This window comes from Stenella coeruleoalba (assembly GCF_951394435.1).
Source record: "Stenella coeruleoalba genome assembly, chromosome: 13".
NCBI classification, from domain to species: Eukaryota; Metazoa; Chordata; class Mammalia; order Artiodactyla; family Delphinidae; genus Stenella; species Stenella coeruleoalba.
This window is the reverse complement of record NC_137159.1, coordinates 74,957,865-74,982,743: the sequence shown is the minus strand read 5'-3', so window position 1 is coordinate 74,982,743 and position 24,879 is coordinate 74,957,865. Positions and strand designations below refer to the sequence as shown.

The window sequence follows — 24,879 nt, the reverse complement described above, 5'->3', positions numbered from 1 at the left end:
TAGGACCCCACTCAAATAAATTAATTGGTTGTATACAGTCAATATCCCCAAAAAGAGCAAAGGCCCAGAATTTGGGGTGGAGGACCAGTCTTTAGAAAAGAAATCTAGCCCACTTTGTAATAACATAAATCTAAATGATCATCACTGTAAAATATTCCTTTGTTACATGGACACTCACTATATTACTGAGCTTTAGGAAAAAATAACTATAGCCTTATGATAGGGATGGCGGGGTCAAACATAATCACTAATTTATAATATATCTGCTTACAAAAGCAACATTACTTTTTAAATCACAAGCTGATTTAAATCTTCCTAAGCACACAAGAATCAGCAATAGAATCTCTCAGTTTTAGCTGAAATGACTAGAATTACAAAAATCCAAAATCTAATTTTAATAAAATACTTTCTTTGAAGAGACAGGGACGGATTCATACACAGCCTCTGATATCCAAAAACCCTTCAAAATATACTGTTAACTACATGGCTAAATAATTCCTGGAGTGGGAAAAAGGTAACCACCAATTCAAATAATCTTGGGGTGGGGGCAATTTTAATATACAGATATAAACCAAAGTTCTAAATGTTCCGATTTCAAGGGTACAGCAAGCCTAGAACGTTTTTTTCCTTAAACAATGTGTTCAAAAGTAAGAGAACTACATGGACCAAACCCATACATAATAAGATTCTCTAACTCACAAACATACTCAATTCATATACCCTGATATAACCCTGTGGTAAAATGGCCAGGCATTCAAAGGCCAAAGCAAAAACCATCATACTAAACTAAATTATTTAAATTCAATAACTTTGTGACTAATGATTGCTTTTGGTGTGCACAAACTTTTTTTTTGAATTTTATTTTACTTTTTTATACAGCAGGTTCTTATTACTTATCCATTTTATATGGTGTGCACAAACATTTGATCGTGAAATTTCTTTCACTATCACGTATAAATAATTGACTTTTCAGATGATCTAAAACACACACAAATCAAAAGCACAGACGAGAAAAAAAACACACCACTGTATTTCATAAAAGGAACATAAGATACAATACGGGTCTTTACCTTACTGTACATTAGACCCTCACTTTGAATTTTCACAAAAGTAGAACTTTTTCAAAAGGCTAGTATCTATAAGCAAAAGCAATTTGGCATGTTTTATCCAACATTAAATATTTTACACATATTATAAAACACACACACAAACACACTCACATGTATACATACAAATAAAAAGGGTTTTGGTTTTTTTTTTTTACCTAAATGCAAACTGGATGAGGATCCATGTGATGAAAGTGATGGCGGTGGCGTAAGTGAATGTCCTGGAGTTTGGCTTGGCAGAGGCATGCCTATTGGACTTGGAGAGGAGGAAAATCCCAGACTATTGTAAAATGGTTGCCCTATGGGTGCTAGGCTGCTACTAGATCTTTTGTACAAGTCAGAGCTAGTAGATAGAGACTCTCTCCTTGTGGCACTACTACTTGCAGAACTGCCAACTGAAGAAGAAATAAAAAAAACCCTAATTACATACAGTGTTAACTGAATAAAACCTATCCCCAACTCTTGCTGGGAAATAACAGAAGTGATCACAATAATTATTTTTAGAAACATTATAGAGAAGATAATTACTGTGATAACTATACATACTAACTTATTAATCATAAAAGGGTATAAATGCACCCCAAGAAAATAACCAAATATTTAAGAGCAGTCACTCATATGTTCATTATTTCACACATATTTACCATTGACACATATGATTACTGTGCTTTAATACCCTGGTATGATTTATAAACCCTGAAATTGTAAGTTGTCTGCTTTAGGATATGCTAGAGATTAAATTCCAATAAGGTTAAATTTTGGTAGTATCCTAATCTCTGGAACCAAGTTCTTAGACTTCAACCCAATGCCAAGAAAAGATTATACTGATAAACAGAATATTAATACATTTCCCTCACCATTCACATTTGATTTGGCTTCCAGCTTGTGTTCAAACCATAGTCCTTTAAAGTCCATATTGGCCCGAATATTAGTCAGCTGTGAAGTATAGATGGCAGCTAACTCCTCAGTACTTTTCACACTACACATTCTCCCTATCCTTCAGCAACTAAATTACAAAATACATATGGAAAAATCAAACTTTCTCTTAGAAAACTGATAGCTCTCATTACTGTTATCAACCAAAGACATTTGTTCACTTACCCCTCAGGATCTTCCATTCCTAAGATTCTATTTCTGGCCTCATGAGCCCCTTACTCAAGTAAAGACTGATCAGCCTTTCTTTTCTTATATGGTATACAATTATATCACATCCCTTATTGTTCTACATACCAATTTTTTTTTGTTTTTCACTTAATCCCCAATTCAACTATTAACCTTCTAGTTTTTTTCTTTTGTACTTCATAAAATCATAAAAAAATGGTAGGTTCACATTACCATGTAGCTATGCATGCTCAGAAAAGCAACAAGATCTGGCTGTTAATCAACATATATTTGGATAATCAAATTCTTTACTAAGTGTTTAAAAGGGTTGTCCAAAACTCCCAATTCATAAGTCTCACTTAGAGCCCGTATTTTCAAGTATGTTTTTTACTGTTTCTAAGCCTTTTTAAACTGAAGCCTTTATATCCAAAATAATTTCATAATACATTTCTTAACCTATCAAGTTTTTTAAGGACAAGCTCTATATTCGGACCAATATGGTAATTCTTTTCAAGAGAATTTTAAAGTTTCTATTAGGTTGTGGTTTTCTAATAGCAAGTCAATTATAAATAGATCATAAGGGTACAGATTAAAGAGAAAAATTAAGCAGAGCACATGATGGTAGACCAAGTTAAGCTTATTAATACAGATAGGAAACTTAATTACATTGGTTTTACCAAATTTAAAATTCTATAAAGGAAAAACACCAGGCTCACACTACTGTATTAAGCAAAATATTATATAAACAGTATTCAATCTTTTAAACCAGTGAGTGCAGTTTCTGGAAGACTGATCATGTTTTATTGAAATTCTCACTTTTTAAGATATATTACAGGGAAATACTAGTAACTATATGTATTTTTAATAGCAAAAAATAAACACTATTGTAAGAATGGTTTTGGCAAAATTGTCAATGGCTATATTAACTATGCTAATTTAAAAGGACACTGTCAAAGTGATTTTTCTAAAACATGGCTACATTTAAAATTCCTATTTATTTCAGAAAACAATTTATATGACAAGGAAAAAGACAACAGCTCTCTAATGAGAGCAGCAGCACTATTATTCCCCTGGCAAATAATCAAAGAAACCATAGTTTTGACACATGCGATATTATTTTCCTCTAAAAAGGAAAAGCCAAGCCGAACATTTAAAAGTAATTCAGAAATAGCTTTACTTTAAACCTAACAAACTGGCTCCTTAAATTTTACTATATGCCTAAATTATCTGCAACAGTATGACTACAAAATATAAAACAAAGTATACCTAAAATATCTAAGCGGCTAGACAGTGGAGTCACTAATCATTTATCAACTGTGGACAAAATGTTAAATTACAAACTTTCAGTTGTAAAAGAACATTCTAATGGGTCACAGAAATGGTGATTTAATTACTTTATTACAATGGCTAAGCTTCCTGGTGAGCTGAGTTATAAACTGGGGTATTTAACACTACTAAGTATTAATAATTTCATCATATGGGTAAAAGAATGTGTATATGTTACTGTGTGTGTACATGAGCACATAAACACATTACATTTTAGCTTTCATATAGGTATGGAATTGCCATAATGTAAAAAGGCAATGGGTAGACTTCGAAGAGTACCTAAGTGCAGCACTTGAATGAACGCTCATAAAATGTCCAAGAGGAGGGAGATGACAGGTTATTTATTGGTATTTAGGGGTGGCAACTGTTAATGTCCTCTGAAGCAAGGTAAAACAGAGGTACCCCAAACTGGAAATCAGAATGGAGTAAGCAATGCTCATAAATAAGGGAGGAACGAAGATGATTAGTTTTTGGGAAAGAGGCATCTGCAGGGGACATGTGTAGAGAACAAAATGTTGATGGCTCATCAGTTCCTGAATGCAGGGGGAAGGCTCTTAACAACTAAGAGACAAATGGGAATTTGGAGTTCCTACAAATCTATACCAGACCGAGATTTATCAAGTCTTTTCTCTATTTTTCCTGGATTATTTAGGGTCTACAATCTATAGAAACTAGTTATTTCCACACAAAATTTTTTTTTATAAAGTTATATGTTCTTTTGATTTTCTCCAGCAATCTAGGATTATCTGGGGAAAATACTTGTCAATTGTGTTAGAAACAAAAAAATGAGTCTATGGGGGCACTTGGGCGAGAGATAAAAAGACTAAGCTCCAAAAGGAATGAAAAAAAATCAAACAGGAAAATTAAGACTAAACAGTCTTTATGTTCACTAGACTTTTCCTCAGAAGTTCCCATGCCCATTTCTTTAGGTAATTTTGTATTAGGCAAATATATTTGCCTTTTGTATTTCATTGTAACAAAAAAGCATTCTGCACCTAAAAGTTTATAGTTGTTCTAGACCATCATATTTATAAATATGAATGTTCAAGAAGTTCAGAAGATACTTAGAAAATTGGCAAGCACAGTTAGTAATGACTGGCATGTGTTACTTTTGCCACTTTTCACACCAGAAAAGAATATAATTTAATGTGGTGGGAAAACAGATGAGAACCAGATTTTAAGACTCAAGGACATGAGAGGAATAAAAAACCTCTTGAGGTGTGAATAAATGGCCCTGCCCCTCATAAAGAAAAGGCTGTCAATTGTACCAAGAGAATGAGAGTAAGCTGTTTTTCCTCTGTTTCCTGAATACTCTGGAAACACCAGAGACTGATAATACAATGTGTGTCAACAGGGTGTCAGTGCAGGCCTCTTCTGATTTCAGCTCTTCCTCAGTTACAAAATCAGTTTGTGTGGGTAAATTATTTATTTTGTGAAGCTATTTAAAATTTGGATTTCTTAAGGATTATATATAAAACTAGGATATGGGAAAAAAAGTCCTTTTAAATGAACTTCTAGTGATAAAGGCTAAGTTGTTTAATATAAAGATAGGCATATTTATCTTAGGGGTTTCTGTTTAGAACATTACATCATATTTTATTTTTATATATTATACCAAATAGAGATCATTAACAACCGTTAGCATTTAATAAGAATAAATCATCTGATGAGCACACAAAAATTATTTTAAAACACCAGAAACTTAAGATGGCAAAAATATTTACTTCCTCGAACATTAATATTATAGAGCAAAGGGAAGAGCTAGTAATTAGCATAATACATATTATCCCAAACAAACCTTACTAAAACAAAAATTACAGTAATATAGTTCTTAAAGCCAGGGGAAAATGTATATTTGAGTAAAGCATGGACTGCTTGAAATGAGTTAAGCATTCCTAAATGTTACAGGAGGTGGTTTTTCAGCTACAAAACTAAACCAATAAACCAGTATCTTATTCCTGTCCTTTCTATACCACAAGCTATTACTGTTTATATTAATATTAAAAACAAATACATATACCTCATGTCCACTTAGCAGAGTACACTCATCTTAAAAAGAAACTTACCTGATGAGCCAAATCCACTGAGCGCTGAGCCTATAGCAGCACCCAAAGAGCTACTGCTTCCAAAGCCAAGAGATGTACTTCCAGGTTGGCCAGGTCCGTGAGAAAATAAAGAACTGCTCTGGGAGCTATTAGTCAAAGAAGTGCTCCCATAAAATGAATTCGACTGCAGATTAGTGCTTGGCTGCTGCGGCTGCTGCTGCTGCGGTGGTGGCTGAGTGCCAAGTGGCCGGAAGAGACCATTTGTGCTGCCTGTGAGACTATTTGCAGTTCCTCCAGCTGCTGCTGCTGCTGCTGTAAATTAAATTTCAGACACTTCTTAAAACTACCCAGAAAACCATTTTCTATTTTTGAAACATCTCAAACAACACCAGAAAAATATTATCCCTGAAAATGTCAGTTACACTTACCAGCTTGTGCTGCTGCTGAACTAATTAAAACAGGTGTTGGAGCCATTAATCGAACTGGAGCTCCGAGGCCAGTTCTTGCTCCAGGGCCAACCACTAAGGCACCAGTCTGATCATAATAGGCAGTTGGAGTTAGTACTTGATAGCCTAGATAATATCAAAATAAATGTTTACCAATGAAAACATTATAGAAAACATGTATTTATTTTCCCCCGTATTTGTGTTTTTATCAACACAGCTATTTATACTGTTAATATAAAAACGTTAGTCACCATATAAAAGCAAACACAGCTGAGAAGGTATTACTAAATATATGAAAATGTACTAAAGCACAAGTAAATTTTTTTCCTAAATTTTAACAGAGATGCCTCTCACTATGGACAACAAAATGATGAGATATATTCCTTGATATTGAAACCATAGGTAATCAAGGGCTGATGCTTGAAAGTTATTACCATTTAGTCAGTTGTCCCGAGAGGAGAATGGATAGAAAGACTACGGGGAAGTGAGGGAGAATGCTGTACGATTTATTATGCAATTTTAGTAAATTTGTAAACCAAGTGCCTCATTACCAGCATTCCCTTAGATTTTCATTTGTAAGCAGCCCTTTAAAAATTAAATCATGATATAAACAGATAACTCAAAATCATAAGGTTTAACAGTCAATTTGTAAAGGTTCTCAAGCTGCAATCTGAATGAAAATCACATAGGCATTAGTTTTATTACAGCCATGACCACAAGGCAGGTGACAATTTGCATTATTCAGAACGACAGGTGAGTGAAGTTTATCTCTTCATAGACCTTCTCAGTAGGGACTCCTCATCTGAACCACAGAATAGAAAATGACTATTTCGAACAGAAAACTGACTATTTTGCCAATTCTCTCAAGGATGGTGCATAGTAAGTACAACTCAAGATGCATGGGAGAGAAGTTAACTATATATATATATATACCGTGGATACTTCAAGGCAATAGGGCTATTCTCTCCCAGAACGCAGGCTGAGAAAGGCTGTCTTATACAGTAACAGAGACTCAGGCTCAAAAGTCTGAGGACCACTTGCAAAACTGCACTGGCAGCCTTGGATACTTTTAAATTTAAACACTACTTTTCCCACTAAGACCAAAACTTTCACATGAAAAGGCTGTTTTAATTAAATACAGTAATTCTGCTTCGCAATTACCATTTTACTAATACAATGGATATGAATTAGGAGGTCCAGCCAAATGAAGAGAAGCATCGGGCAAAACCTAGGAGGGAATGTAAAGCTTTCAAGCCCTCTCCTCATGGAGTGAACATGATGAATTTGAGAAGATTATTAGATATCCAACTGTAACTGTCACATAGGATATGCAAGTCTAGAGTTCAGGAGAGCGGTTCAGGCTGGAATTATAAATATGGGAGTGGTCAACATAAGGATGGTATAAGCTAAAAAAGGACAAAATCACCAAGAAAATAAAAGGGCAGGGCTTATGGCCTGAGGGTACTTTACATTAAGAGGTTGCAGAGAGCAGGAACAAGGGAAGAGACTAAGAGGAAATAGCCAGTAAAGAAAGAAAATTCAAACAATTTGGTCTCTTGGAGGCCAAAGAAAAAAGAATTTGAACAAACACTGAGTGATCAACAATGTCAAATGCTACTAAAAGCCATTAAGAGTTGAGAACCTGACCAATGAATTTAGCAACATGGAAGTCATTCTGGTAAGGATAAAAGCCAAACTGTAGTGAATTCAGTAAAGAATGGAAGAACAATAAACAAGTACAGAAATGCTTTTGAGGAGTTTTGCTGTAAAAAAAGGACCAGAGGCGAGCTACACAAAGGGGGCTGAGAGTAATTTTTTTCTTAACCAGAAAATGTACTTGATTAGCAGAGCATGATATTTAGGTGTTTAAAAATTTTTATTCTTATTGTGAAATAAAACACATAAAAAGTACAAAAAACAGTACATCATAATGACTACAACACAAAAAAGTATAACTACCATCCAAGCCAAGAAACAGAAAATTGCCCAGCATCCCACCTCTCGAAAGTCCCTGCTCTACCAGTCTTCTCTTTCCCTTAGAGTTACACATTCTACTTCCCATAAACGCTTCTCTCTAAACAATCATTTGGTTTGAATTATTTAAAAAATTTTAGGTACGATTCATCCATGTGGTTATACAGAGATCTTCTAGTTTCCATCTTCATTATTGTGTAGCACCTCATTGGACAAACACCACAATGAATTTATCCGTTCTACACTTACACGGTTGCCAGTTTGGGGCCACTGCCGACAGGACTGCCATAAACATTTTTGTATATGTATGCTGGTGTGTTATGTATACGTATTTCTCTAATCTAAGGTATATATCTAGTAGTTGACACCCTGGGCCAAAGGGCATGTGTATTTTCAAACTTTGGCAAATAATGCCAAGCTGCCTTCAAAGTGGTTGTGCAAATTTACATGCTTACCACCTTGGTATTAGAGTTCCCATTGCTCCATGACTTCAGTAATACTTGATAATGTCAGACTTTTAAAAACTGGCCAATCTGAAAGACAGGCAGAAGCGTTCTGTTGTGGTTTTGATTTTCTCTCCCCATAAGGAGGCTGAGCATCTTTTCATATGCTAATTAGGCACTGGGATTTCCTCTGGGGAAACAGCTGTTCAAGTCTCTTTCACCCATTTTCCTATTGGTCTGCCTTTTCTTATTGATTTATAATTCTTTATGTATGCTGAATTCAGGTGTTTCACTGTTTTAATGTATTGCAAATGTCTTCTTCCATTCTTAGCCTGACCTGTGATTCTCTTTATGGTGACTTTTGAAGTAATGGGTTCAAATTTATTATTTCCTTTATTTTCATAAAAAAATTTCCCTATATTATCTTCTAATAGCTTTAAAATTCCACTTTTCCACACTTAGGTCTAAAATCCAAATGGAGCTGAGTACTGAACACAGGATAAGGCAGCGGTTCAATTTGTTGCCCAAATCATCAATTTTCTTTATTTCATCTTATTTATAAAACAAGTCATTCATTCCTCCCTACTGCTTTTTGCTGCTTTCTTTGCTATTAATTAGGTGGCCATTTCTTTTGGGAATCTCACTTTTGGGGTCTCTACTTTGTTCCACTGGTCTGTTTGTCCATGTAGTAATTCAACTGCAGCTTTAGAGTAAATCTTACTCTGTAAGTTAGAACAGAGCAAGTCCTTCTACTTACTTTTGTTCTTTAAGAATGTTTTGGCTAATCTTGACTCTTTGCATTTTCATTAAATTTTAGTATCAGCTGTCAAAAAGAACCACCAAAAGAACCCACTGGGATTTTTGATTGGAAATGCACTGAAACTACAGGTTAATATGGGGAGAACTGGCATGTTTAAAATATTGAGTTGCCCAATGGTTTGTTTATTTAGGTCTCCTTTAATGTCTAAACAAAGCTGCTTCCCATAGAAACTGGGCACATTTTTTGTTAGACTTATTCCTAGGTACTTCTGACTACTGTAAATAATAACCTTCAAATTTTTCATTTCAAAACATTATGGTGTTGGGAGTTCCCTTGCAGTCCAGTGGTTAGGACTCAGCGCTTTTACTGCCGTGGGCCTGGGTTCAATCCCTGGTTGGAGAGCTAAGACCCCGCAAGCAGCGCAGCATGTCAGGAAAAAAAAAAAAAAGAAAAAGAAAAGGCTGTTGGTTAACAGAAAGATTTTTTTTTTTTTTTTTTTTTTGCGGTACGCGGGCCTCTCACTGTCGTGGCCTCTCCCGTCGCGGAGCACAGGCTCCGGACGCACAGGCTCAGCGGCCACGGCTCACGGGCCCAGCCGCTCCGCGGCATGTGGGATCCTCCCAGACCGGGGCACGAACCCGTGTCCCCTGCATCGGCAGGCGGACTCTCAACCTCTGCGCCACCAGGGAAGCCCTAACAGAAAGATTTTTAACCTGATTTTTATATCCAAAAACCTTAACAAAAACACATTAATTCTAATACTTTATCTGCAGATTCAGTTAATACAATCATATTTTCTGCAAATGACAGTTGTGTTTTTCTATTTACAGAACTTTTTCATTTTACTAGAATTTCTCTCATGTTATATACTGGCTAGGCTCTTTAATATAATGTTGAAGAGAAGTATCGTTAGCAGAAATCCTTGTCTTATTCCCAGTCTTAGATGGAACGCTTCCAAGTATTTCCTATAAATAGCAAAGTCTATCATCCTTGGGAAGTGGGGTAGGGTGTTTAATTCCCTCCCGACTCCACAGCATATTAAAGACGTTATCTTCTGGTTCATAACTGTTAAAGAGGTTTTTTTTTTTAAAGTCAATATATAAATTTATTATGCTTTTCCTGCATCTTTTGAGAAGTTCTTATGATTATCTTTTAATGTGGCGAATTACACTGTGATTTGCTAATGCTCATCTTGCATTCTTGGGATAAAACCAACTTGTTCATGATATATTATCCTGCTTTACATTGCTACATCTGGTTTGCTAATATTTGAGGATTTCTAAATCCATGTCCATAAGTCTGATGAGCCTACAATTTTCCTTTTCTGCACTGTTTGACGAGTTTTAATATCAAGATAATGCTAGTACCATAAAATGGCATGGGAAGAACACCCTCTTTTTCTGTTCTCTGGAATTTTAAAAATTGGAATCGTTGGAATTATTTCTTCCTTGAACGCCTGATATCATTCACCACTGAAGTTGTGCTGGTCTGGAATTTTCTTGGAATATTTTTGATTACTCAATTGATTTAATGGTAATGAACTTTAGATTTTCTATGTACCCTTGAGTGTGTTTGGTTACATTGTTCTAGTTATTTGTCCACTTTGTCTACAATTTCCAATTTCTTAACATGAGATTGGTTCTGAATACCCTCTTATGATTATTTTATTTTTCTGATATTGGTTATTATGTCTTCTCTCTTTACCTTTTTTTTTGATGAACCTCTCAGAGGTTTATCAATTTTATTAGTCTTTTCAAAGACGTAAATTTTGGGATAACTATATATATATAACTATATATAACTACTCTTTTAACTATATGTTTGTCATCTATTTCATCCACATCAGTTTCTATCTTTATTATTTGGCTTCCTTCTACAATTCTTTGGGTTTATTCTCTTCCTTTTATGGTTCCCAGATAGAAACTTATTTTCTAATGTATGCATTGAAGCCTATATACTCCTGCCATTTGCAGCAACATGGATGGACCTAGAGATTATCATACTAAGTGAAGTAAGCCACACAGAGAAAGACAACTATCATATGATATTGCTTATATGTGGAATCTAAAAAAAAAAAAACGATACAAATGAACTTATGCACAAAACAGAAATAGACCCACGGACATAGAAAACAAACTTATGGTTACTAAAAAGGAAGAGGGGGCAGAAATTAGAGAAGTTTCGGAGTAACATATACACACTACTATATATAAAATAGATAACCAACAAGGACCTACTGTATAGCACAGGGAACTATACTCGATATTTTATAATAACCTATAAGGAAAAAGAACCTGAAAAATAATATATATATATAAATATAACTGAATCACTCTGTTGTACACATGAAACTAACAACACTGTAAATCAACTATACTTCAATTAAAAAAAAAAGCCTATATACCCCTCTTCTATGTTTTGTTTTTAAGTGTAGGCCACAAGTCTAAATATGTAGCATTTTCATAATCATTCAGTTCAAAAGTTTCTAATTTCTATTGTATTATCTTTTTGTTACTTATCTAAAAGACACAAGAGATTAAAAAAGACATGGTCCCCACACTCAAGAATTATACAATTTGTAGCGAAAATAATGTACTATATTCTTAATTCTAAGATGCCACTTATTTTCAGACATGACATTGATCAAATGACTTTCCTTAGGGAGAAATACATAACTCTTCCACTTTAATTTTAACACACTTTATACCTCCAAACATGGTAAAATAATTAAGAAAACAAACCACAAATAGCTAAATGAAACGCAAGGAAGACAAAAGTAGTAAAGAAAGGAGCAAGTTATGTGCCACAAGAATGGCAAAAAGAATGATTACTATTATTTTTCTTTTTTTTGGCTGCGCCACGCGGCCTGTGGGATCTTAGTTCCCTGACCAGGGATCGAACCCACACCCCCTGCGCTGGGAGCACTGTGTCTTAACCACTGGACTGCCAGGGAAGTCCCAGGAGGAATAAGTATTAATGAACAAGCAGTGGGAAAGATTTGGGAAGGCTTCATGGAAAGGATCATATTAAACGATGAGAAGGAAAGTTAATCACAAAGTATAAAGCAAGGCTTTAAAAAGGAAAATGTAAAAGTATATATCCCAATTTTGCTTAAAATTTATAAAAGTGTATTCTAAACTAAAAGTATTAGCTAGGGCTAAAGGCATAAAAGGATATTTGTGGAACAGTATGTGGTCTAGTGTGTTAAAGCATAGGACCAGGACAGTACTGATTAGGTTAAAAGGTATCAATAGTTTGGAGCTATATTAATGAAAATGTTAAGAAGCAGAATGGTATGAACTAACCTGTATTTTTGAAAGGTAACTGAGGGGAGAATAAAAAGATGAAATAAACAGAAGAGATTGGAGGCAGACAGAGTTAGTGGGAGGATATAGGAGAAGCTGAACAAGAATAGCAGAGATGAAAAGAAGTGAACATGAGAGAATAAACAACAACTGGCAAGTCACTGAATGTGGAGCACAAAAGAAAACCAAGAGTTAAAGATGACTCTGAGAATGAAGCCAAAAATTTCTAGCTCAAGGGGATAGCGGGGTTAATAGTGAAATAGGGTAAACAATAAGATAAGCAAATTTGGGAGAGGTGAGTTCATTTTTGGACATTTTCAGTTTAAGGAGTGGCAGGAACATATACACGGTAACATCTTGTACAAATGTAGAAATGTGTTAAGTGTTCAGAAAAGAATCCAAGATGCAGACGTAAACTCACTGGTTTACTGGTATAGGAAAGACAGGTGAAAAGATGAATGTAGTTAAGACTCTTCCACAGAAAAAATATAAAGTATCTCTGTTTTTCCAATATTGAAACTAAGGTTCAAAGAGGAAAGTAACATGGCCAAGGTCACACAATTAATTGGCAGATCTGACTCCAAAGCATCTAGTCACTAAAGCCAGAAAGTCTTTTACATTTAAGTGATATACAGAGGAAAGGGAGACTGACAAAAAGCAATGAGCAAGATGGGAGAGCCAGGAGAGTAAAATATCACACAAATGTAGTAGAGAGGAGCTGCAGAAAGTTGGACATACAACAAAGTTGTGTAATACAACAAAGAATTGAGAAAAGTAAGGATGGAGGAGAGGAAGTCATACTTTGGCACTGAGTTACATTAGAGCTACGTATGAAAAGGAATCGTGGAGGCGGGGCTTAAAAGAAGTGTGGGGTAGAATGTAAATTCTGAAAGGTAGTATAAGAGGGGAGCACAAGAGAGATAAAGCTTTTTAGGATGAAGAGGCAGACTAGCATCGTGGTTATGGAAAAGGAGGTGGCAGAGGGAGAAAGACTGAAAATACAAGACTAAAAAACAATGATGGCATATATAATCAAGCAGAAGGATTGAAAGTCTATAATCAATACAGTACAAGGAACAGGGATTTGATGGATGAGAAGTGAAGGACAGAAGGTGGAAAAGCTAAGGACTGCATGAGATTTGAAGAAATAAACAATTTTCTAAGCAAGCTTTTGTATTAGCTTTATATCTTTAAACCATATAAAGATATAACACATAAAACTTTATATCTATGTAACTATTTGAATAAGGGAGAATTATTTCATCATAGTCCTGGGCAGAATAAAGTATAGAAGGTATTAGAGAAAAGTTTTACAGTGAGGGAATCATATGAACAGTCAACAAGTCACTTAGGCACACAAATATTATTTCTAGTAAAGCCCTTTTTGTGAAAATGATTTTTACATTTTACAGTTGTAAAGGGACTAAATGTTGTGGCTTAGAAGGTTAGGTAAAATAATTTGGTTTTTTTCCCTAAATTTAATTGCTTTTAATTTTCTCATCACTCCAAAGACAGTCAATGGTTTTTAGACAAATATCGTGTAAAAAGTGGTTTTCTTTTAGGAGTACCAAGATAGAGTTCACTGATGAACAAAACAAAACAAAAAAAGCAATAAAGAGCTTTCTTATAGAATGGAAAGAAGTGAACATAAAAATAAATTTTGAGAAGACCAAAGCTGATAAAATTAATAGCAAAATACCTTGACGTTTTTAGTAAATAAGAACATGAGGTGAATATGAGGAAGAGGAGCAAAGGCATTTATAAGAAATGGGTAATAGGCCCAGCACCAAAAGTCTAAAACAATAAGCAATAAGTTAAAGGGAGAAGCAAAGAAACACAGGTCAGAAGCATTCTCTTAAATCAAAATCCTATTTAGAATCTAGTAAGACAGGACTGTTGTACTCCATGACTCTTCTCCCTTTTCTATTTATAGCTAAAACCCAAGAGGAACCCAGAATGGTCTTAGCAGTGGCTTTCATAAACTCCCAGCTCAGTTCTTTTAGCCCTGTTCCATGTCTCTCCACATGCCTACAACTTCTGCTTCACAGTCCATTTCACTAAGGGCTGCTTTTGCCAGGGTCTCTAATCTACAGCAGCTCTGGGAGAGCAGCTTCCATGAAGCAAGTATACAGCTGGGGTAAAAAAGGAAAATAATGAGAATGTCCCCCATTCTATTATCATTTGTACTCCAGGGACAGCAATATTAACATCCTTTTTTTCATTCAGTAGGCTAAACAAGATGATAAACTCAGACCTTAGAATTTCAGAGAGAACAGAATGAATGTAATTGATACAGAACTCCTCAAAATAATATACAGAAATATTTAGCAGCATGTAAAAAAAACCCCTCAATCATGTAAGTCAGGATCATGTCCAATGCATTAAACACATCTCCTAAATGATCTGAATAGAAAATCTATCTACAGTACAATTAATGAAAACTGGAACACGTATTTCATTGATCAGTATAGTTGACTCTTAAACAATGCAGGGCTTGGGGCACCAACCCTCTGTGCAACTGAAAATCTGCAAATAACTTTACAGTTAACCCTCCATATCCAATATTTTGCACCCGCAGGATTGAAACAACCACAGATTGTGTAGTACTATAGTACATATTTATTGAAAAAGATCCACATGTAAGTGGACCCACGCAGTTCAAACCCATGGTTGTTCAAGGGTTAGCTGTAATCTACAGCTGAAGGAGTAACTACTCATATACCGAAAGTGAAAAAATGGCATGCTTGAAAGTGAGTCTTTAGGAATGAAGAGAAATGAAGGAATAGAATGGGAAGTGATGCATTATCTACGGACATTCAAATGTAGCCTTTAAAAACATAACAAGTGCTAATAGATAACTAATAAGAACCTGCTGTATAAAAATAAAATAAAATAAAATTCAAAAGAACCAAACATAACAAGTGCTGCTTCATTAGCTTAAGAAAAATACCTTCCTTCCATCTTCCACTGTTTAATATTAAAGTACTAATTTTGTATTTAGTTTCACAAATTTACTTCACAAAAAATGTACTTTGTTGGCCTTTTCTAAAAGTTGTACTGTGGCAACAGGCAGAAAACTTTAGTAAATGCTGATGCCATTAGGTTATAAAAACCAACAGGTTAAAATACTATATAAATGTGCTAAACGACTGAGCAATGTTCTAAGTGGAAAATGTTAGCTGTACACTTTTCAACATTAATTAATTAAATGACTGACTATCCTTGTAAGGCAGAAATGGCAAATAGGTTTTGTTTGACATACCACCTAATGGTTTTATTTCTTAAAGCACTGCATTAAGAATTCTGGGCTGAGGGCTTCCCTCGTGGCGCAGTGGTTGAGAATCTGCCTGCTAATGGAGGGGACACGGGTTCGAGCCCTGGTCTGGGAGGATCCCACATGCCGCGGAGCAACTAGGCCCGTGAGCCACAACTACTGAGCCTGCGTGTCTGGAGCCTGTGCTCCGCAACAAGAGAGGCTGCGACAGTGAGAGGCCCGCGCACTGCGATGAAGAGTGGCCCCCGCTCGCCACAACTAGAGAAAGCCCTCGCACAGAAACGAAGACCCAACACAGCAAAAATAAATACATTTATAAATAAACTCCTACCCCCAACATCTTAAAAAAAAAAAAAAAAGAATTCTGGGCTACACTCCACTGGAAAGACGCTTTGATTTACACCATAAACAGACTTAAGAAAAAAAGGTTTTTGAGAATTCTAACACATATTTGCCATCCCTGTCATTGTCTCGCAAGCAATACTGATTTCAACTATTGGCACCTGAGTTGTAAATAATGCATTGCAGGGTAGGCAAGATTTAAAGACATTTCTTGATTTTTCTCACTCCTCAGTGTGAGAATCTACATTTAACATTTTAAGTCTATTCAAATTTCCACAATTAACCAACTATATACCTGGCATGCCGGTAGCAAGACCCTGACCAAAAGCCAAAGTTGGATTTGCTGCTGCAAGTGATTCAGCTTGCTGCCCTTGCTGGCCCTGATTGGGAGTAAGAGGGCGCTGACCTGCTCCAGCACGAAGAACCTACAAAGGACAAACAATTTCCTTAAAAACGAAATTATAAAATAACAAATTTATCTCAGACAACTCTGTATATATCACAGATAGCCTTTGGATATTCTTTGAACATATTTACATTCAATGAAATGTCAGTTTATCATAAAAAAATACAAATAACGTAACACCAAAAACATAATCTATTAAGCAACATGGTAGAGGGTCTTCAGGAACAATTATTTCTAGCATTTGTGCTCTTTAACCTACCAAAGTAGTATTAAAATGAGAGACAGATATTTGGGCGGTGAGAAGGGAATGGCAAAATCTTACATGAAGACAAAAGTTTAAATTTTATTATTTTCTAAGACTGAAAACTCTAAATTAAGTATAATTATTCAATTAGTCTGGTACGAGATTGTGGTGCAGAGTGAAAACTTCAAATTGAACCAAGTTTTCAGAATTCAGAAGCTTTAATTAAAGTGAGTAAAAAGCTGCTTTTTACTGTAAAACCTTAGTGTTAAAAAAGGAACAAAAGATTTCATCAAAAAATGTGAAAACTCTTAAGGCTGGTCAAACTGCTTCGTAATACATAGTTGTTGTAGTGAATATATACACAAGCATGATACACATTAATTTCACAAAGGTAAATACTTAAACAATTCAGGACAAGGGAGATTCATCTTAAGTCCATCCGTGTAAGTAAGCATCACGCACAGGTATATGTGATGTTTAGGCAATGTGATATTTTTATCTGCCCAAAGAAGACACAGATTTAAAAAGAATTTATTAAATGGTGCTGTGGTATAATCTACAAGGACTGAGCTAAAGGACAGCTTTAACAGAATATCAATATAGTTTAAAAGAAAATTCAACTGCCAAGTAACACTATACTTGTCATTAAGTTGCTTCTTTGGTATAAATATGATAAATTTGGGGTTTCCCTGGTGGCACAGTGGTTGAGAGTCCACCTGCCGATGCAGGGGACACGGGTTTGTGCCCCGGTCCGGGAAGATTCCACATGCCGCGGAGCGGCTAGGCCTGTGAACCATGGCCGCTGAGCCTGCGCGTCCAGAGCCTGTGCTCCGCAACGGGAGAGGCCACAACAGTGAGAGGACCGCGTACCGAAAAAAAAAAAAAAGATAAATTTGACAAACAGAATTCTGGAATTTTTATCAGAATTTTTCTTTTACATTTATTTATAAAAATAGTTCCAGAAAAGTGGCTGAAATTTAAAAAAAAAACCTTAAAAATAAACATTTTCTGTTTTAAGAAATCTAACCTTTAGTGAAAATATTTCATCTTTCCTCGCTTAAAAACAAAGTACCCAGTAATCTCCTTTTTCTGGTCAGAAATATATTAAGTTAATATTTAAAATAGCAATTTAAATACCCAGAAGAAAATGAAATGACAATTACTTTGACAGAAACATTATGAGCACACTTTAAGAAGTGATGAAAAGAAAATTTAAAACTGCTAGAGATTTCAAGACAGTTTCAATAATAGAAATGTTGAAGTGGAATACAACCAGATCTTTAAGTTCATATATATGACTACTGGAGGAAAAAAACCACATAATCAATATTTGTATGCCAACTATATGATAAGTACTGTGCTACATATTGGGGAAAATAAAAAAACACAGATCTTGAATGCAGGGAGCTCATGAAATTTCCAAGACTCTTCAGGTAGTATTTAATGAAGGCGGGCCTATACCTGTTGCTGTCCAGGCTGAGCTTGTGATGCTGCTTGCTGATTTGCTGTGTTGTTTGCCGCAGCTGCAGCCTGCTGCTGAAATAAATTGGCTGGATACACCCCCCACGGAACACCATAATACTGAGGTGGAACCACTGCCGGACCTAAACCCCACATCCCACCCCCCCAAAAAAAATAAAAAAAGTCACTACATTTTATAGATAAATAAGGTTAGTTACCATTAGACCATAAAAAAGGGACAGTGCATAAGACTTAGAGCAGATGTCCTTACAATCCTCTACCCACATACAACTGTCTTCCCTTTTCTCTTTTTCCCAGTTTTACTAGAAAGTCTCACTGAGGTATGGATTATTAAAAAAGAAAGTATTCAGAGGTGACAGCAGTCGTCTTAATGAAAAGATGTGAACTAAACTCAAGAAGACCAATGAACTGACAGGACACTGAACCATCTCTTCAACACCTATTATTGAATGCTAGTTTATGCATTTGATACTGGCAAATAGGAACATTAAACACCATAGAACTATAAGAGTTCCTATACTCAACTCAGCATTTTCTTTAAAAAGGAATTTTTAAAATTGAAAACAAACATTTTTGGCTTTTAATTTGTAATCTATAACATAAAACTAAGGAAAATGTTGGTACTAAGCTTGCTACAACTGTATTTTAATTGTAAACTGTGAATTTTAAAATATTCTTCATATCTGAAACAGAATTAGTTACAATTCTCACAAAACAATTGAAAATCATGTAAAAACAAATGAAACATCAGTGTCTTTATGGTTAGGAAGATGGAACTAGTAAGTTAAGAAAGAACTATGATATATAATCATGGACATAGACATAAAAAAGCAAACCAGGAAAAACAGAATGAATTCTTGCTCTATTCTACTTTATTCAAGATAAAATTTCATTTCTGGACAGTAAATAGTATCACACAATAAGCCCTGCCATTAAACTAATGATTACGATGTCATGTTTCCTGACTGATACATGTCCCTAAATTCCACTGATATGATTTTAGTATATCTAATGTGTATACTTTAGAAAGTGAAACTCTTGGTTTCACTTTGTTTTGGAAGAAAATAAAGCCCAGTGTAACTGACTCAATCACTAAAATGAAAAGCTCTGAACAGTTTAAAGGTAAAATATATTTCTAAAGATAGTTTAAGCACAATCTACAATGAAGACTCTTAAAATATAGAAAAGGATTTATGAAGAAAGGATACACTGTCAAAACAAAACAAAAGAATCAGACATCCATCTAGAACCTCTCTGTCCAAAAGTAGCCGGAAGTCATCTGTGGCTAAACAATTAAAAGCTGGAGAGCCTGAATTAAGATGTGCTGTAAGTATGTAATACACACAGGATTTTGAAGACTTAGCATTAAAAATAAATAAAATATCTATTAATAATTTAAAAAATATTGATTACATGATATACTGAGCTAAATCAAACATACTGAAATTAATTTCATCTGTGGTTTACTTTTATAATGTGGTTACTAGAAAAATCTAAGTTACATTATCTGGCTCACGTTCTATTTCTACTGAACAGTGCTGATCTTAGAAAGCCTAAGTAAGTTCAGAACGCCAGGAATCCTTATCTCAAAACTAATGACCTCTTAAAGTTGCTTCCTTCAGTTCCATAGATTAATGATTTTATGTATGTATGATATACTAGCACTTTACATACTAACATCCAGTTAAATAGTACCGGGAAAGCTCACATCTTTATGGAATCACATGCAGATCTATACCAAATCTACTGAATGTGACAGGTTAGTTTCAGTCTGCTAAGATATCAAACAAGAATTTGAAATTAACATTTTTTTCAGGTCTTAAAGTCCTGAGTATAAAAAAACGCCTATGAAAAGACTAACTGTTCTGCAGTCACAATAATAAATAACTACCAGAAGTGGATTTAAAATTAATTGATCAGTGATAATTCAGTGAACTTATCAGTGACAGCTTAAAGTTATGAAAAGTTAGCCAATCAACAGACTCAACCCAAGGAACACACTTCTATGGTTGACATCTCCCTCTTCCTGCCTTGGTAACCAACATAAATCATGCTTAAGACAAATTCATTCCTGTCTCTGTAACTAACTCAACATAAAACAACCTTCCCCCCAAATCCTATAGAAGATCAGCAAATCACTCTGCTCAGTAAGACTGTGCCTAACCGGTACACAACTCTCCCTTACTTAAATAAGACATAAATACAGTTTGGTTTAAAAAATTTTTTTTCCCAGCTTTACTGCCATACAACTGACATGTGACATTGTGTACTTTTGGTTTTTACTTCAGATTTTGAGTGGTGGTTATCAGGCTTTGGCACTTAATAAGTTCTTTCCACCTCAATCCCACCTTCTTGTCCCTCAGCTTGCCTGCACATTTTAACATTGCTAATTTAACTTTACTTTTTAGATACTCATTCTCTTAAGATCACTGAACCTCTTTACCTTGTACTATCCCTGACCTGGGTATTTATAGCAGCTACCCCCAGTTTATTTTCTGAGAAGTAACTTTATTTGTACTGTCTCTGTGGGTAATGGGATCAGTCACAAGAATAAAGATTTGTGGCTGCTAATGTAAGATTTCTGAGACTGTAAAACTAAAATGTAAAACAACTATGTACAGGAGGAAACGAGTTATCCAACTTAGGTTTTCTCCTGTAGCATTACAGTCGAAAAATAAACTCTCTGGAAACTTCAGTTCATTCTGGATAAATGTTTCAGTTTTCTCCTAGAAACTTCAAATTGCCCAAATAGACAAAAACAAAGCTTATCCCCAAATTAAAACTAAATCCATAACAAGCAACAAGTATGAACAGTAAGTTACCTGCTAATGTTGCTGCTGCAGCCAATCCTGCTGCAGTATACGGGTCAGTCCCTGGAGGAGCAGCACTAATAATATATGGATTTGGCACAAATGCAGCTGGAGCAAGGCCTGCTGAGAATACACCAGCTGTATTTTAAAGGGGGAGAAATAATAAATAAAAAAATATGTATGATTTTCTTCATCAGGTTAAAAAAAAAAACATTTCTTCTGAAATTAGGGTTGGTGGGGGAGGAGAGGGTGTATAATGATTCTAATTCTTATTAACTAAGTGACCTTGGGCATGTAATACAACCTGACTCTGGGGTTCTTTGTTTATGAAACTGGTTTATCACCAGTGATTTTTGTTAGAATTAAATATACATGACTGTATAGTACTAGCATATACACACAATAAATGTTTAGAGCTAGAATTGCTATTGTTCAATAGTGGTTTTTCATTCAATCCTTATTAAGCCATACTGTGAGCTAGGGATTCAACACTGAGAGAGACAGATATGATCTACACCCACAAATCACTCCATCTAGTGAGAAAAACAAACAAGTAAGTTGGCAATTAGAATATAGTGTAAGTGCTATATGAGCACAGAAAGTAGGGGTATCCAAGAAGCTTTTGGTAGGATGGAGTGGGGCTGTAGTGTATAAGATAAAACTGGAGTTATAATCAGCATGAAGACTCATGAAGAGTTTCCTGGGTCATGCTAAGTAGTTTGGACCTTATCCTGAAAATAAAACAATGAACAGTTTTAAGCAGGAGCGTAAACCCACTTCTGAGTCTAATATATGCCAATATAGATTTGGTTAAGGCTAAGAAAGATTTTAAAATATTCATTTGCGGTACTTATTAAAGAAAGAAGAAAACCGCTGGTATTGAGCAGGAATCAGTATGTAGACCTTTTATCATAAGGTACTAAAAAATTACTTTGAAAATGTACTGCGAGAGTTTCCGCTTCTGGAAACTAACTGTGACAAGTACAAGGTAGGGAAATAATTAAAGAGAATGTGTTTAAAGTTAAAGGAGCTCAAGTTAAAAGATGATGGTGGGGAGATATGGGCATAAAGCAGGTGGACATAAAACAATTTTTTAAAAAGTATTCAAAAGGTACATTTATCTTAAAATCTAGGTCTTAAAATCAAGATTCAGAAACCTAATTTTAACTATATTATAGTGGCTTTCACATTTTGTGACTGTAACCCACAATGTAAAATACATTTCCCTAGTGTCCATATACACACACATGCCACAAACAAAAATCTCAAAAAGATATTTATCCTTATGAGGTTCCAATGCACTCTATTTAATTTTTCTCTTCATTGATTTCTAAATTACTTAATTTTAAGAAATATTGGCCACAAGCTACAATACTGATTTCAAGCCCAGGCATAGCATGGCCATTTGAAAAATCTGCTTTTAGTAAAAAAAAAAATAAGAATTAAACAGAGGATTCAACAAAATCCTTGCACTATTTAAAAAATCATTTGCTCCAAGTTGCATTCTTAGCTATGTCCTAGGTCGAAGGTTTCAAGATTTACTTCTGGTTCCTCTACTGTGATTATCTTTATGACAAGAATAAAGATGTATTGATATCCATGTTCTACTCCTATAACTACAAATTGAAAAGTCAGGGCCTAATTTTATATTCTATATTTTTATGATTAAAAAAGATTGCTTTTAAAAAATGAGATACTATTTAAGTATATAACGTGGAAAGCCAAAGTCCTCATGTAACCTTTACTGGCAGGTGGTTTATAGCCTTCTAAAACTTTTTTTTTCAATTTTAGACATGATTTTAACATAGCTCTCTCCATATTTATATTACAAAGCAGATAAAAAGCAGGAAGGTTTCAAATATTTGAAAAACAAGGAATTAGTGTGACCTAACGGATATATATTGAAACTTCTGCCAAAAAAAATGAAGAAAACTTAGTTTAAGCTCACATGATTCACTTAGAAATATTTGCAACACATTAGACATCAAACCGTATGCTTGTTAGTGTACATATAAATATGTATATGTTTGCATGTATATATACATGTTTTTGAATCTGTGTTTACATATGCACATATGTATAAATGTATACCCTTCTAAATTTTTATATTTATAAACACACACTCATACATTTTATATTACAGGGTATAACGGTACTTTAATATGCTTTTTTCACTTGCCAATTAACCACAGATCCCTTTCTATGTCAACAGATACCTATCTAATTCAATTTGGGGGGGTGGGGGGTGGGGGTGAGGCGGGGGTGCTGCGTGGCTTGTCGATCTTAGTTCCCCAACCAGGGATGGAACCCTAGCCCTTGGCAATGAAAGCACGAGTCCTAACCACTAGACCGCCAGGGAATGCCCTAGTTCATTTTTTTTAATAGCTTCATAGTTTTGTATCCCACTACATAGAAGAAACATGATTTAACCAGTCTACTACAGATATATATTTAGATGAGTCACAATTTTTGCTATAAATAGTGCTATTATTCTTTAAGTATAATACAGCATCATCATATCCTCATGAAAATTCACGTAAATGGACAAATATATATAATTTCTTGATCCACATTTCCAGATTACCCTCCAGGAAAGTGGTACCAATTTACATTACTACCATAAGTATATGAGAATACCACTTACACTCCCGCTGAAATAGGATATTATCAAACTTTTTAAAAGTTGTCAACATCAGAAGTAAAATAAAGCATTCAAATTTTTTGGTTTTAATCTATAGTTCTTCGGCTATCAAAGAGAAAAAACATATCAAATCTTTTATACCTTTATTTTTTCTCATTAAAATTTTTAATTCATCAGGAATATGACCCGATTATCTCCAACTTATTCTCCAAAGATATTCTTTTATAATTAGTTTGCAATGTCAAGGTTAAAATTACCCCACCACTGCACCCCAAACATACACACACCCATTTCAGAGTGTTCTTGTTTACTGATCGACTTGTATATTTCTAGGCCAGTGCCACACCGTTTTAATCACTGTGGATAATAATTGTTTTGAAATATGGTTGAGTACGTCCACCTCTCATTTTAGTGTTCTATTAATTTTCCGGTTTCACTTTTCTGAGATAAACATCAAAAGCAAACTTTCAAGTTCAAAACAAAAAAAAAATCCTGTTGGGATTCCAATCAATATATTAAATTCACAACTTAATTTAAGGAGAATTGACCTCTTTACAGTAATGAGTTTCCCCCAAAGGGCATGTGTCCCCATTTATTTAAGCCTTCAGAAAAAGTTTACAGTTTTCTTTACATACACCTTGAACTGATTTAGTTACTCCCTACTCCACCCCACATCCTGATTACTATGTGCTATATTTCAGTGTTCATAAGTTTTATCTTCTGGTTCATTTCCTCCTAGGTGATAGCTAGTTAGTTATGAAACCCACCTATGTCTTTTTTTTTTTTTTACAAGGTTCTGAAATGGTCTGTTTTCACATCATTTTGTTGTTTCAAGACCTCCGATCTTTGATGACTTAAGTCCTTGATCTCTTAATATTCTAAATAAACATTTTAAAGTTCTTTTCAGAACTTTAAAGTTCTCTTATTTCTACATCTTGGGTGTAAATTCTACTGTATGTTATATGACTGCCTTCTGACTGCTCTTTCTTGTTTGCACTGTAATTTCTGTTTTAGATACTATCTTATATGAGATTCTCTTACACTTACTCATCCCAATTGCTAACTACACACCATAAGGTGAAGTCTCCAAACCAAGTCTTTATTAGTGACTTGGGGGTCTAACCCTCCAACCCCAATCCTGGCACTGTGCAGGCCTTCTGCTTATTTATCCCTC

The 24,879-nt window shown here is 34.8% G+C and overlaps 1 protein-coding gene across 11 annotated transcripts in view; it reads right to left on the bottom strand.

Annotated features, from left to right (window-relative positions):
* The window catches only part of PUM2 (pumilio RNA binding family member 2), a gene marked incomplete at its 5' end in the record, with an annotated part of 92,576 nt that overhangs the window by 27,781 nt on the left and 39,916 nt on the right, over positions 1-24,879 (bottom strand). For 7 of the 11 annotated variants that reach the window (XM_079940551.1, XM_079940550.1, XM_079940552.1 and 4 more), the window contains 6 exons: positions 1,265-1,501; positions 5,600-5,890; positions 6,007-6,150; positions 16,418-16,547; positions 18,234-18,376; positions 21,077-21,202. In XM_079940551.1, coding sequence (XP_079796677.1) covers positions 1,265-1,501; positions 5,600-5,890; positions 6,007-6,150; positions 16,418-16,547; positions 18,234-18,376; positions 21,077-21,202 — 1,071 coding nt within the window. The remainder of the gene's footprint in view (positions 1-1,264; positions 1,502-5,599; positions 5,891-6,006; positions 6,151-16,417; positions 16,548-18,233; positions 18,377-21,076; positions 21,203-24,879) is intronic. The other 4 variants (XM_079940556.1, XM_079940547.1, XM_079940553.1 and 1 more) reach the window with 1 other exon arrangement.